The sequence below is a fragment of the Rousettus aegyptiacus genome, unplaced genomic scaffold, assembly GCF_014176215.1.
Source record: "Rousettus aegyptiacus isolate mRouAeg1 unplaced genomic scaffold, mRouAeg1.p scaffold_m13_p_2, whole genome shotgun sequence".
In the NCBI taxonomy this organism is placed as follows: Eukaryota; Metazoa; Chordata; class Mammalia; order Chiroptera; family Pteropodidae; genus Rousettus; species Rousettus aegyptiacus.
The window spans coordinates 155,165,916-155,178,526 of NW_023416295.1; the positions used below are offsets into that span (position 1 = coordinate 155,165,916).

Below are 12,611 nucleotides of genomic sequence, written 5' to 3' on the forward strand. Positions count from 1 at the left end.
CTGAGCTAAGAAACTGGGACATGGTCCTGAAGCTTCAAAGGGGTTGGAGGCCAATTCACCGGAAGATAAGAAGAGCAGATGTTTGCCCTGCCATGCAAGTACATCTTTCAGATAAAAAGTTATTTCTGGTGATAGCTCTTTTTCTGGGCCGAGCTCCCCTTATCTAAATTATTTTAGCCAGTTAAGGGAGAGGTAAAAGTTTTTTTTGGCTGGTCTAATAAATAAATTGACATAAGATAGATTAATGGGAGAAAAACAAAGTCTTGGGTCTTGATGCCTTCAACTCAAAATAATCTACATGTCAAATTGGTACATTTTTGGGGTGGCATATTCTGCTCCCCTTCATTATCAAACAAATTTCAAAAGATCCCTGAGCAGGTCAGAAATTGTGAGCAGTTATGATATATTTAACAGTAAAACCAGAGAAAAACCTATAACAAAACTCATACAGAAAAAAAGCTGTTGAGAAGTTAAAAAATAAAAGCCGCTCTCAACAAAGCTCCCAGCTCAGAGTCAACAAAAAAGCAGGTCTGGGACAATTATCAAAGCAAGAAATTAAAGAAAGAATGCAGAATACCTAGAACTTTCAAGCGCCTTCCCCTCTACTGCTTATATGAAACGGGAGACATCTTCAGCATTTGACTTTAGGAAAAAACTCCTAGAACAGCTTTCTAAACAAAGTGAACAGTTTACCTTGTGTGTGGGTGTGGGTATAGTGTGGGGAGTGTCCTTGTTAATGGTGAGGCTAGAGAGAAGGAGAGCAGATAGACAAAAAAGAACTGCTAATTTCAACTTTTGCCCCTAGCAAGAAATTTGATATCAGTTCTGACACAGACAGCTCCCAGAATATGTTCTGATGCCTGAGAAGCAAGAAGGTGACTGGATGGAAAGACAAGTTCTCCCTCACTACCACTCTCATGGGAGACAGGTTATTCAACCTACTCTATTGCATTTCTGGACCTTTCCCTACTTCCAGCATGCACATGTCCCTCCCGCCAGCCCAATGGCAATGACCAAAGGGCAAGGTATCAAAACTAATTCAACTCAACAAGTGAACATCAATTCTAGAATGAAAGCTCATTGCAAAAGGGTTGTCTTTTTTCTCTGCTATATCCCCAAAATCCATTCCAGTGTCATTGCGCAGTAATATTTGTTAAATGAATTGATAAAAGCAAGTCAATAGAAATAACTTAAATGCTCAACATTAATGAAATTGCTTAAATAACGATCCATACAGCTAACTATTATGCAACCATTAAAATGCTTATTTGTAAAGTACTGATATAGAGAAATATTCAATATCAATTTTTTTTTAATGGAAGAAATAGCATTCACTAAGGTAACCTACAACCTGGTGGGTTTACAGATTTTTGCTTTGTGTGTGTGTGGTTTCTGATTGCTTTATTATTAAAATTTACTAGAAATTTATCTTTTATTTTTTTCTTTAGGACACATCCAAACCCAACCCAGATATAATTATCACCTATTGGGAATTCAGGAATAATTAAGTATGAAAAGAATGAACCCAGGAAGTCACAGGAGGGAAAGCATTTGAACTGAGTTCTAAAAATGAGTGGGACTTCAACAGGCGGCGAATAAGACAGACACGAGGGAAACCGCAAAGGATCTTAGCAAAGGAACAGTCTCAAATTGAGTCGTTAGTTCTGCAAGACACCAGAAATGCGGACAAGACAGAGTGAGCAGGGGATGCAGAAAAAAACCTAGCGAACAGAAGTGGTTTCAGAGTGTTCATCTCGCCAAATGCCACCAGACGGGAGAGAAATGATAAAGATCATAGTAACGATAACACACACAGGCATTCAAGTGTGGAAAGGAAAGAATAAAGTCGTTAAGAAAGCCAGGACGATCAAGACCCAATTGCTCTTCACTGTTCTCTAGGCGCCAGCACTGAAGACAGCAAAACCCAGGGCAGCAGACGGCGAAACAGCACCTCTCGCAGGCGGCCAACGGTCTCGGGAAGCAGCAGGAAGAAGCGGCCTGGCGTGAGAACTACAACTCCCACTGCAGCCCGCGGCACAGGGACCCTTCCGTATTTCCGCTTCTGCCGCCCGCCCTCACGTGCCCTCTTCAGTCGAACCCACACCGGAGCGGGCCTGGCGCGTGACCGCGCATGACCCCGCGTGACGGGGTGTTCCGGCCGAGAGGCCCCAGGGCAAGGCTCTGGGACCCATTGGCAGAAAGGCGACCCAAAAAGGTGGACCTGAACTTGAAAATCTCGATAATGATTGGAGTTGATGGGACAAGGGCGGAGTCTAACGCCCGCGACGCTGGCCAATCAACGTCCGGGATGATCTGGGGACCGGGAAGGGGAAAGGAGCGAGATGGATCCGTGATCACATGCCCCGGGGTCTGGTGGGAGGAGCAGTTGCCCAGTGGCCGCCTGGCGCTTCCTGTTTCCGGTTCCCAGAGTGGAGCACCGCGAGGCGCTGGGGGGAACGCTGGCTGTGACACGAGCTCTGGGACTGGGGTCTGCGGCTGGCCCCTCGCTGGCCCTGTCTCCCAGCCCCAGACAAGTACTCACCCAGGGAGTCTGAGCTTTGGCTACTCCCTTTGCCCGTGACACGTGAGTATTAGGGGCTGGAGAGCGCTCACACCTTGCCGTCTGTGATAGGGGCCGAGATCGTTAAGTCTCCCTTGTCGGGGGTTCGAGCCAGAAATCCAGCTCAGGAACCCTGAAACAGAACGGAGGCGGAGGCTTAAGGGCGAGTCGTCACAGAGTCCCAAGGGACGTGAGAGAGACAGGACCTCCAAGACCAGACTGGGAATTTACGTGTATTTGGAAAGCAGGGGAAGGAAGGTCTCTAGGTATGGAGTGCGTTTGAGGTGTAACTGGATACTTTAGAAGGAATTTTGGCCTGCATCGTAGAGGAAGATAGCATTATTTGGAGAGGGTATGGCCTTAAGCAGTTGGAAAGTTAGGAGACCAGAATTTCCAGAACCCTGGAGGAAGTTTAAGGAGGATGAGTGTATGGTATGGCAAAGAGTAGCTAGTTGAAGAATTATTGTTATGTTCCTCTTTGTAGGGAGCTTCCACCCTTGGGACATAGAGCTGCTTCTCAGGTTTTTCAGCACTGGGCCTTTTAGCTAATTAGGACTGATTTTCTAAAAGTGTAGGTTGCTGGAGACAGGAGAGAAGGGCTGCTACCTCAGACATGAATGAGATGAGAGTGGAAATTTCATTGAAAAATGGAAAATGCTCATGACTAGTCTTGAGGGGTGAGTAAGTGAATGGTACAGAGTACCCCCGTGATGTAAACTGCTTCCCACTTCCTGGTTTAGTCATTGGTCATGCCACTGAGGAGAATTTTTTAGCACTACCAAATAGATCTATCATTGAACAAGAAAATTGAAGGGAATTTTTCAAACTCTTACATTCCTGCCCCTTCTTTCCAAAGTATTTAGACAAACTCTTGCACCTTGAGAATCTAATTGTAGTACATTAAAAAGGAACTACCCAGCCCTTGGATTTCATACTCTTTCTTGTACATTTTTGCACCCCTATATTTATCAGAAAACTTTCAGCAAATATCTTTGTGCCATTGATAATCCAGGTTGGCCCACTAACTTTATACCTGTTCAATGTTTTTATAATCTAGGGTGAGTAACCTCTGTAAGCATCAGTTTCCTCATCTGTAAATGGGAGAAAGTAACCTACTTTTCTGGGTTGTGAAGATTAAGAAACATAATCTAGGTAAAGCACTTAGAGCACATGCCACTGAATTGAAGAAAAGCAACTCGACCATATAGCCAAACGTTAAGCTGGAAAGAGAGAAGACTGTCGAAGAATATTCTCTTTCTAACTTTTTGAACCAATAAGCAAATGAAAGCTAGCTCAACTCAATTAGTGCTGACTGCAAGGTGTTTTACCCTTCATCATTTCCCAATTTTGTGAGAGTCTCTGTTCTAATTTAGGAAAAGAAATCATCAACTCTTAACATAAGGAACTAACTGTAAGGCCAAAGAACACAGAATTCTGTGTGAGCATCCCTCCAGAAAAACTGGTCCTGGGAAAAAAATCTTGAAAGCCCAGAAAGCTGAAATTTTAATTTAGGCCCTAAGAAAATATAAGGAAAAAATGGCATGCTAAATTAATCAAATGAAAGAAGTCTCTTCTTTTTAAGTAACTAATCTGGTCAAGTTGTGTGTTGAGCAATGAGTTAATTTAAGGAAGATAGAAGTTTGAGGTCTTAGTTCTTTATTCCACTCATTCAGTGAACTGTGTGAGGCATCACTTCTCCTTGCTTTGTCAAAAAGAAAGCAAAACTTTGGCTGCCTACTCTGATCCCATAAAAACTGATATGAAAGGAGATATACATGTAGTGGAGTATATAGACCATGAGCTCTAAGTCAGACTATTTGGTTCACTCTACTAGGTCTGTCACAGTTTTCTTATCTGTAAATAGGGACAATAACTGTATTACTTCATAGGGTTATTGTAAGAATTGATTTATGTATGTTAAGTGCTTCAAACAATGGCAGAAGGCAAGCACTCATTGTTTCCTATTAGTGTCTTAAATGTGCTTATGGGAGCCTCAGACTTTTTGGCTGACTATAAGTAGTCTGTGGAAACGCCTTATTAATATTACTGTAGTGAATTAATGTTTAGAGTACCCAAAGTCAGGGAGACAACTTCCCAAGCATGTGTTGTCCTAGTGGAGTATGGGAACCATAAGGTCAAATGTAAGTTTGTTTAGGGGAGTGGAGAAAATTCATTCAGGGCTCAGAGCTTCCATTTTCCTATCTTTAAACTTATTGGTACTCATTAAATGCTGCATATTTCAAGTTTTACATTCTAAAAATGCAATAGAGTCAGTGGACAGCATGGAAAAGAAATAGAGGACTTTAAAGAGTATTGGAACCAAAGTCCAGACTTGTAGTGTGGAAGCATTTTATAATATAATGGAGAAAAGTTTGGAAGAATTAATTCTTTGTATCAGAAAAATTAGTGATACCATTACATTATGAAATTAACAAGTAGCAGTGGCCTGAAGGGTCATTAATGATATCAGAGTGAAGACTTTTGCAAGGGTGGATTAGAGAAAAGAAAATGAGTTTGGGAAGCAGGGCCATGTGTTTCCTAGAGCAGTACAAGCATCAAGTCAATTAGATTTACTAAATTGTAAAGTGACTTGGTGATTCTCAAGGGTTGTGAGCAGTTTGGAGTGTAGGAAGATAACTGTTCTTACTGGAAATATAGAAACTCTTGAGCTTCATGACTTGGAGGCTGAGCTAGATTTTGGAAGACTTCTTCAAACCGCTCGTTTTGACCTAGCGAATTTTCTTTTTCCTGTAATTTAAATGATTGAGTTATTTTTCAGAAATGAGACATTAAAATGGATAATGTCAAGTTTAGGTGCTGTGGCTGTGTATCTCGATTCATCAATCTTATCGAGAATATGAATGAAGACCGTGGGACGCTCCTGAATAATGGAATGAGAAGTTAGGGCCCAAAGTAGTCATGTCTCTTTCTCTATTTTTACATCTTTTTTAGTAGTTTCCAAATAAACCCTATCAAGTGTTAAGTTGTAATCTGCACATTATGTTAGAGCCACTGGATTAAGCAGTATATATGCATACACTTCTCAGTTGTTCCTTTCCTTTGTTTAAAGCAAGTTCCAGGCAGAAATCCCATCCCTCTGGCCTCAGCTTCTTCCTGTTAGATATGTAGTCTGCAAAGTAAGAAAAACAAACAAGCACGCAAACAAAACCTAGTCGATCCTGCCAGTAGCATAATTTCGTGTCAAAGGTTAAGCCATACGTGTCTAGGTACACGAGAATGGTACAGTGAAACTGCACAAAGTTTAAAGTATTAAATTTCAAATAATAAGATATTGCAACCTAACTTTTCACCAAACAGTAAAGAAGTGAGGATGTTTCCAATGAGGCTGTCATAATTAACTAATTCTTTTTTGTTCATTCCTTTCCTTCTTCTCAACTCCATAGTGCGTCTGAAGGACTCACCTCTGAATTAGACTGAAGGTTATATATCTGAGCTTCCTGATATAGGTGCTCTTGGCACAGAGATATCAAAATGTATTATTTGTTGCATATGCAAAGAATTTTATACTTTCTGCATAATCAAAATACCATCATTGGTGGCACCTAGGCCATTAGTTAGTCCTTCGTCAGCTTCTAGAACAAAAAAATGAGTTTTTCTCTTAGTAGAACTGAGGAGTTGGTAAACTGCTTTGGAAGTCGAGGTATTCTTGTTCTATGCACACCTTGCTAAGATCAACAACAACCTATAGACACTCTTTAAGGCCAGTGCCGTCCTCTTCGTTGAGTGCACGTTGTGCCCTTGTCCTGGAAGGGGACAGGAAGGACAAGATGTAAACGACAGCTTCAGGCAATAGTGTCAGCAAGGACAAAGCTTTCAAAATAAGTTTTGAAAAGAAAAAGAGAAACCTAGAGACTTAAGAATCCAATTCAGAATATTAAAGGACAGGAAAAAAATAATTTGGATGAGAGCTAAAAGCTTGAAATAGACATAAGATAAAACCTAACTTCATAATATGAAGAAAACTGGCTAGTATAAAATAAGAGGTGATGGGTGGAAGAGAAAATGTTTTTTAGAAAGTAGCTTTCATTTATATGCTCTTTCTCTTCTGTCCTGTTCCTCCCCACCCACTTCTCCAACACACACACTCTCCCCCAAAAGGATGTTCCCCTTCTACAGCTGTTGGAGGACTAGATTACTACTGCTGCTACTCCTGGCTGTGACGGTGAAGGAATCCTGGCAGGCAGAAGAGAAAACCTGCGACCTGGTAGGAGAAAAAGGTAGAGAGTCAGAGAAAGAGTTGGCTCTACTGAATAGGATGAAACCACTGTATAACAAAAGGTAAATGAGAAGAACATTAAAGGGTTTGAGAAATAACTTTGTTAAAGAATCTTTTCCTCCTCTTACTGATTTTATTTTGGTATTACTATTGATTATGGAGGAAATACATGTATAATAACCTCCTCTTTATCCGGGATAGCTGGTCCTATCTTGCATTTATGACGTAGAGCAAATTCTCGCCCCAGTTCTTTGTAGCAATGTGCAATTCTCTTTCGCAGAAGAGTAGTTGTTTCCAAGACTGGATTCAAAAGACCAGCTTGTAGGAATTTAAAAAGCGTTATTTGATGCTTCCATGTGATAAGACTTTAGAAGTATCAGATAAGTGTATGTAGGCCTGTACACATCATCAGAAGTGACAAATCTTTAGGTATGAGATCTGAAGATGCTCTTTAAGGTACCAGGGAACATAGACCCTTATTCACAGGGAAATGGTAGCTAACACTTTAGCATAGTCTAGAGCAGGTATTCTAGGAATATCTAGTTGTCTGGGGTGGTATATTTAATTAGTCATCAACAGTTAGGATGGTCTGTCAGGGTCATGGATAGCTTATGATTCAACAAGTATTATTCACTGTTAACATTTAGTTGTGACATCAGATAAATTAAATACACCTTTGGGAGGTCAGTAAAAGGAAAAGAGGCTGCTCTTCTAAGATCGATAGCCAGTAACTCTCCTCTTCCTTCTTTCTCCTTCTTCGTACAGCTTTGAGAGCACTGTGGGCCAGGGCCCAGACAAGTATATGTACATATTCAGAGTGTGCCGGGAAGCTGGCAACCACACCTCTGGGGCAGGCCTGGTGCAGATCAACAAAAGTAATGGGAAGGAGACAGTAGTGGGGAGACTCAACGAGACTCACATCTTCAATGGAAGTAAGACTCTGCCTGTTGACTGTTTGATCCTGTTAATCCCTCTGACCATCCTGTGTGTCTTTCCTAGTCTCTTGAGAATATCATATGATATGTGTGGTTCAGCACACCTGAGACTATAAACCACCGGATACTTGGTTCCATAGCTTTTCTGGAGCCAAGGCTCAGGACATCATGAAAAGTTTATGCAAAAAAAGAATCTAGCTGGAATTGTATAGCCTGGAGTCCCTTTATCCATTTCCTGTTTGCCCCAAGAATACTCACCAGCGGTGCTCGTGGCTGCAGCATTTACCCAAGATAACTCAAGATTACAGTCCTAACCTGACCACCAAAGTTTGTCACAGAATGCCTCGTTTTTATTATTTTCATGTCACTCTAGTATATCAGTAGTCTTTGGAAACAAATGATATTCTATGTATAGCATTCTGTTTTTAGCAGTGATGTTTCCATTTACAAAATATAATAATTCTCGATCATTGGAAATGTCAAATCCTAGAAAATGCAGCATTCCTACACATTATGTTAATTAACATCATTCTTGAACAGGTGTTAGCCAGAGAGTCATTTGATGAATCTGATATATGTATACATTTCCGTTATATTAGAATTAGAGACAAGTTCTGTTTAGAAATAACTCCCAAGAATAGTTTTTATTTTCGATTTTCACATTGAAAACTAGTCAGATTTGCTTCAACCTCAAAGAGCATATTTATGTAAAATTAACACTGGCAGTGAGCTGCACTTTTTTTTTCTAAATGGGAGATGGGTTAATAATGAGTTTTTCATGCTAGGCTTCAAAATATTAACCATCATCATTTCTCATCAAATTAATCACTTTGCCAGTTAAATTTTAAGATCAAGGTTTACAAACTATTCAGTCTACAAAAATTTCCCTACAAAGTTGTGATAATGATGGTGATAATATTTCTCAAAAGTCATAAAATCTTATTGCTGGAAAGGACTATGTGAGTACCTTAAGCAGATAAATAAGTATTGCCTCAGTGCAAGTGTTTGCTCCTATAAATTATAAAAAGTAAAAAAATAATGTAAAGAATGTGGGTCTGTGGATCAGAAGATTGGATTTTTGACCCAAATCATCACATTTACTTGTCCTGTGACTGAAAAATCATTTTACCTTTTGACTTTTCGTATACACAAAATTGGAAGCAGAATCCTTACCTTACTCATCTCACATGACATGAATCAAGTGATATTTTGCAAAAGAAATTTGAATACAGTAAATGCTAAAGAAAAAGAAATCCTTCCCAATCTTAAAATCATCGATTTTGAACTTATCTGTGGCTAATTTAAATCTTAGGCTTTTCCCCACTACCCAGTAATTATATGGAACCTCTTCTTTTGATGTTAGCAGGTGTTCAGCAAATGTGAGTCATTGTTAAGGTATGAATCATAATTGTTTTTGCACTATCCATTGCCTGCCTTTAACGTGGGGAATTAAGATCCTTATATGAATATCTGTCTGATTCTTAGATGTCTTAGCAAGGGAACATAACTTGAAAAAAGCAAGTTTTACCTTGATATATCTCGTTTACAAAACTTATTCTGATGAGGGTTATTTTAATTAAAACCAGTGTCAACTGTACTATAGTACCCAATTCTGCCTCTGCTTTTCCCCGACCCCACGCTCCATTTCCCTCCTCAGGTAATTGGATCATGCTGATCTATAAAGGGGGTGATGAATATGACAATCACTGTGGCAAGGAGCAGCGTCGTGCAGTGGTGATGATCTCCTGCAATCGACACACCCTAGCGGTGAGGCATCCTTGGGCGTGTGAGCCTAGAGAGATGAAAGGATTGACCTGAGGTGGGAGAGACTTTCCAGAGGAGACAAGATACATTGGGATGGACAAGGGAAAACTAGAAATTCTGTCTTTCCCTGTGGCAGACACCCATCTTCTAACATAAATGAAAATAGGTTATTGAACCAAAGGAAAGCAGATATTTGGGGGGTTTTGTAGGGGTTTTTTCTTTTTTAGGTGGAGTCAGAAGAAACCACTTTACCACATAAATGTTGTGTTCTGTCCTTTCATCATTAGGACAATTTTAACCCTGTGTCTGAGGAGCGAGGCAAAATCCAAGATTGTTTATACCTCTTTGAGATGGATAGTAGCTTGGCCTGTTCTCCTGAGATCTCCCACCTCAGTGTGGGTTCTATCTTACTTGTCACGTGAGTATCTTTTCCCTTATCAGTCCAAGTCTTCTCTTTTGTTTAACTGATAATTTCTTGTATATGAGTACAATTGTGTATTTATAATATTTTATAATTCAAGGGGGTGAAGTTTGTGTGGAAACCCTCTTTAAACTCTGACTATACAAATTTTTTTAAAATGTGAGATTTAATATTTTATCCCCCAAAAATATTCACATTAGAGGTATTTTTTTTCTCCTGCCTGAGAGCTGGGCAGTTTTTAAACTATCCCATTAGATTGTTAGAACTTTCAGACAGAAACATGTATCTAATGGTGACTGTTCTTGGCAGAACTCACACTGCGTCTTTTTTTCTGAGCATTTTTTCTTAGACTGATAGCGCTCTTATTGGTTTTCTAAGGAAGCTACCAGCCCCCTTTTTAACATAACTACATCCCCCCACCCACAGTTTATAGAACACAGCTTAGGAAACCGCTAACAGTGAATACAGATGATCCTTAGTATCCGAGTTTTACTCTTTCATGGTTTTTAAGATGGATCTTTCTTCTTCGACAGGTTTGCATCTCTGGTTGCTGTCTATATCATCGGGGGGTTCCTATACCAGCGACTGGTGGTAGGAGCCAAAGGAATAGAGCAGTTTCCTCACTTAGCCTTCTGGCAGGATCTTGGCAACCTGGTAGCAGTAAGTAACAGGGCAGCTGGCTGAGTCCGTAGCCTGCTTACAAGGTTGAATGACCAGCCATCCCGCTTTGCCCAAACTGAGGGGTTTCCTGAGATATGGAACTTGGGTGCTAAAACCACAAGAGGCCCAGCAAACCAGGACAGATAGCTGCCCTAGCACTAAGCAGCATAGGATCTTACTATCTGGCCTTGCTAAGACTTGGCTGGAAGAACAACATTGTTCCTTAACTTTAGGAATCTAATACAGATATTAAGGGGCCTAGGTAGGAAGGTGAGGCCTAATTAGAATTTTTCCCCCGTTTCTCCCAATTTAGGCTTATCCTTGGAGCTTCAGGGTGTTCTCTTCATTATCCCTGGAGAAAACTAGTTCTTGCCACATTCTTAGACCATAAATATACTTTGCTTTACCCCAAGGTTGCTTATTCCAAACAATCATTTCTTTCCTTTGCCTCTTTCCATACAGGATGGTTGTGACTTCGTGTGCCGTTCTAAACCCCGAAATGTGCCTGCTGCATATCGTGGTGTGGGGGATGATCAGCTGGGGGAGGAATCAGAAGAAAGGGATGATCATTTATTACCAATGTGATTGCACTTTAAATTCCCAGCTTCTTCAGCCCCCTGCCCAGACCAAAGCATACTCAGCCAGATTTCTGAAGCAGTCTCTCCTCCAGTCTCTCCTCTCACCCTTAATGTTGCTCTTGCTTTCCAGTTTGCTTTTGGTTTGCATCCTCTTCTCACTAGTTGATATACCTTCCCTTTTTCCATTTTTGCTTTTTCCTCAAGAGGTAGAGTTGTAGGTCAGAGGTAACAGGGCCAGTGACAAGAAGCTATTGCACTGGCTTGGTACAGGAGGGTACAATTAGGATCATTTCAATGAGCAAAAGCATGTGGCAGGCTTGCTGGCCCTTCCTTTTTTAAACACATTTTCACAAGTTCTTGAGACACTGGATTTCTTTAATTTTAAAAAAAGAACAAGGGAAGAAACATTTATACAAAGGATTGACTTCATGCTCTTACTCTCTACCCTCCAGTAGTGTCCATGAGAATATGGATGTCCTTTTTTTGCTGCTTGGAACTACTTTGCAGTGATCTCTTGGATGCAGTCTAAGTACTGCCATTTGGTCCAAGCCTGGAGATGTAGACCACCTCTGGAGTTAGGATGCGAAAAGTGTGAAATTTCCCAAGTAGAAGATTCTAAGGTACCATGCCATCATTCGTTGGCATTGGAGTGACTTTAAGTTAGAATTAGGTCCTGGACTGTGTTCTTGTGGTTATTAGTCCATATGTAGCCAAAATGCCTAATCTAGAAGTCCAATTTTCTACGAAGGGAAATTGAAAGCGTCCTCCACTTTGCAACAGGAGTTCTGGAAAAGGGAAGTTTACCTTGCAGTGGGATCTCCTTGATGGCTTTACCCTCCTACTCGTAGTAAAAGCTGGCAAAGCTTTTCATATTCCTGAGATGTTTCCCGCCACCAGTGTTTCTAAACATGTTGCACTTTCTTCACAGGCATGTCATTTTGACCTTTTTATTTTCAGTCTTCTGGAAAGGGAATGGAGGCAAAAGTAGGACGTCTAGGGCTCTGCCATCCTCTGCGCTGGGTGTGGGATGCTGCTTCACCTGCCCCTCCTTCTGGCTCAGGGAAGTGTCATCTTGCCCACAGCATTTCTGTGGAGAGGTTTTTAATCCTTTGATGCTTCCGCCTTTCTATTTAGGCCACATGCCCCGAAACCTGGCCTGATCTTTCTTTAATAGTGAACCTGTGCCATTGAAGAGCAACATGGCTCCACTCGACACAAGGGGATGGAATCAATAGGTAGGGGCCCTTTATAGCCTTAGAGAAGAAAATGAAATTATTTCATCCTTGGACTTTAAATACTATTGGAATGATTTCTTTTTCTTTCCAAACAGGGAAAATGATGTTATAAAGGCATCTTTTTTGTTATTTGTTTGCATCCCTCCCCCACACTCTGGTGTTTTAAAAATGCAAAAAAAAAAAAAAAAAAATTTTTGTACAAAGACACTTGAAAGATTAAA

General features: G+C 40.7%; 1 protein-coding gene across 3 annotated transcripts; it reads left to right on the plus strand.

Moving 5' to 3' along the window:
• Window positions 1–2,431: 2,431 nt before the first annotated feature.
• M6PR (mannose-6-phosphate receptor, cation dependent) lies at window positions 2,432–12,581 on the plus strand. Of its 3 annotated transcripts, none has more exons than XM_016128051.2 (8): window positions 2,444–2,584; window positions 3,131–3,237; window positions 6,680–6,859; window positions 7,563–7,729; window positions 9,390–9,499; window positions 9,784–9,914; window positions 10,451–10,577; window positions 11,040–12,581. In XM_016128051.2, the coding sequence occupies exons 2-8, from the start codon at window positions 3,215–3,217 to the stop codon at window positions 11,160–11,162; spliced, it is 861 nt and encodes a 286-aa protein (XP_015983537.1). In that variant the 5' UTR covers window positions 2,444–2,584; window positions 3,131–3,214; the 3' UTR covers window positions 11,163–12,581. The 3 variants fall into 3 exon arrangements, with proteins under 3 accessions (XP_015983539.1, XP_015983537.1, XP_015983538.1); XM_016128052.2 differs by having other exon boundaries at window positions 3,136–3,237; XM_016128053.2 differs by lacking the exon at window positions 3,131–3,237 and having other exon boundaries at window positions 2,432–2,584.
• The last annotated feature ends 30 nt before the right edge of the window (window positions 12,582–12,611 follow it).

What these genes read in the sequence shown, in the direction of transcription:
- M6PR (XM_016128051.2), top strand. Translation starts at nt 3,215, where the DNA reads ATGCTCATGACTAGTCTTGAGGG. An exon ending in AAACCACTGTATAACAAAAG is followed by an intron (nt 6,860 to 7,562) that starts GTAAATGAGAAG and finishes TTCTTCGTACAG; the next exon opens with CTTTGAGAGCACTGTGGGCC. An exon ending in ATCTTGGCAACCTGGTAGCA is followed by an intron (nt 10,578 to 11,039) that starts GTAAGTAACAGG and finishes CTTTCCATACAG; the next exon opens with GATGGTTGTGACTTCGTGTG.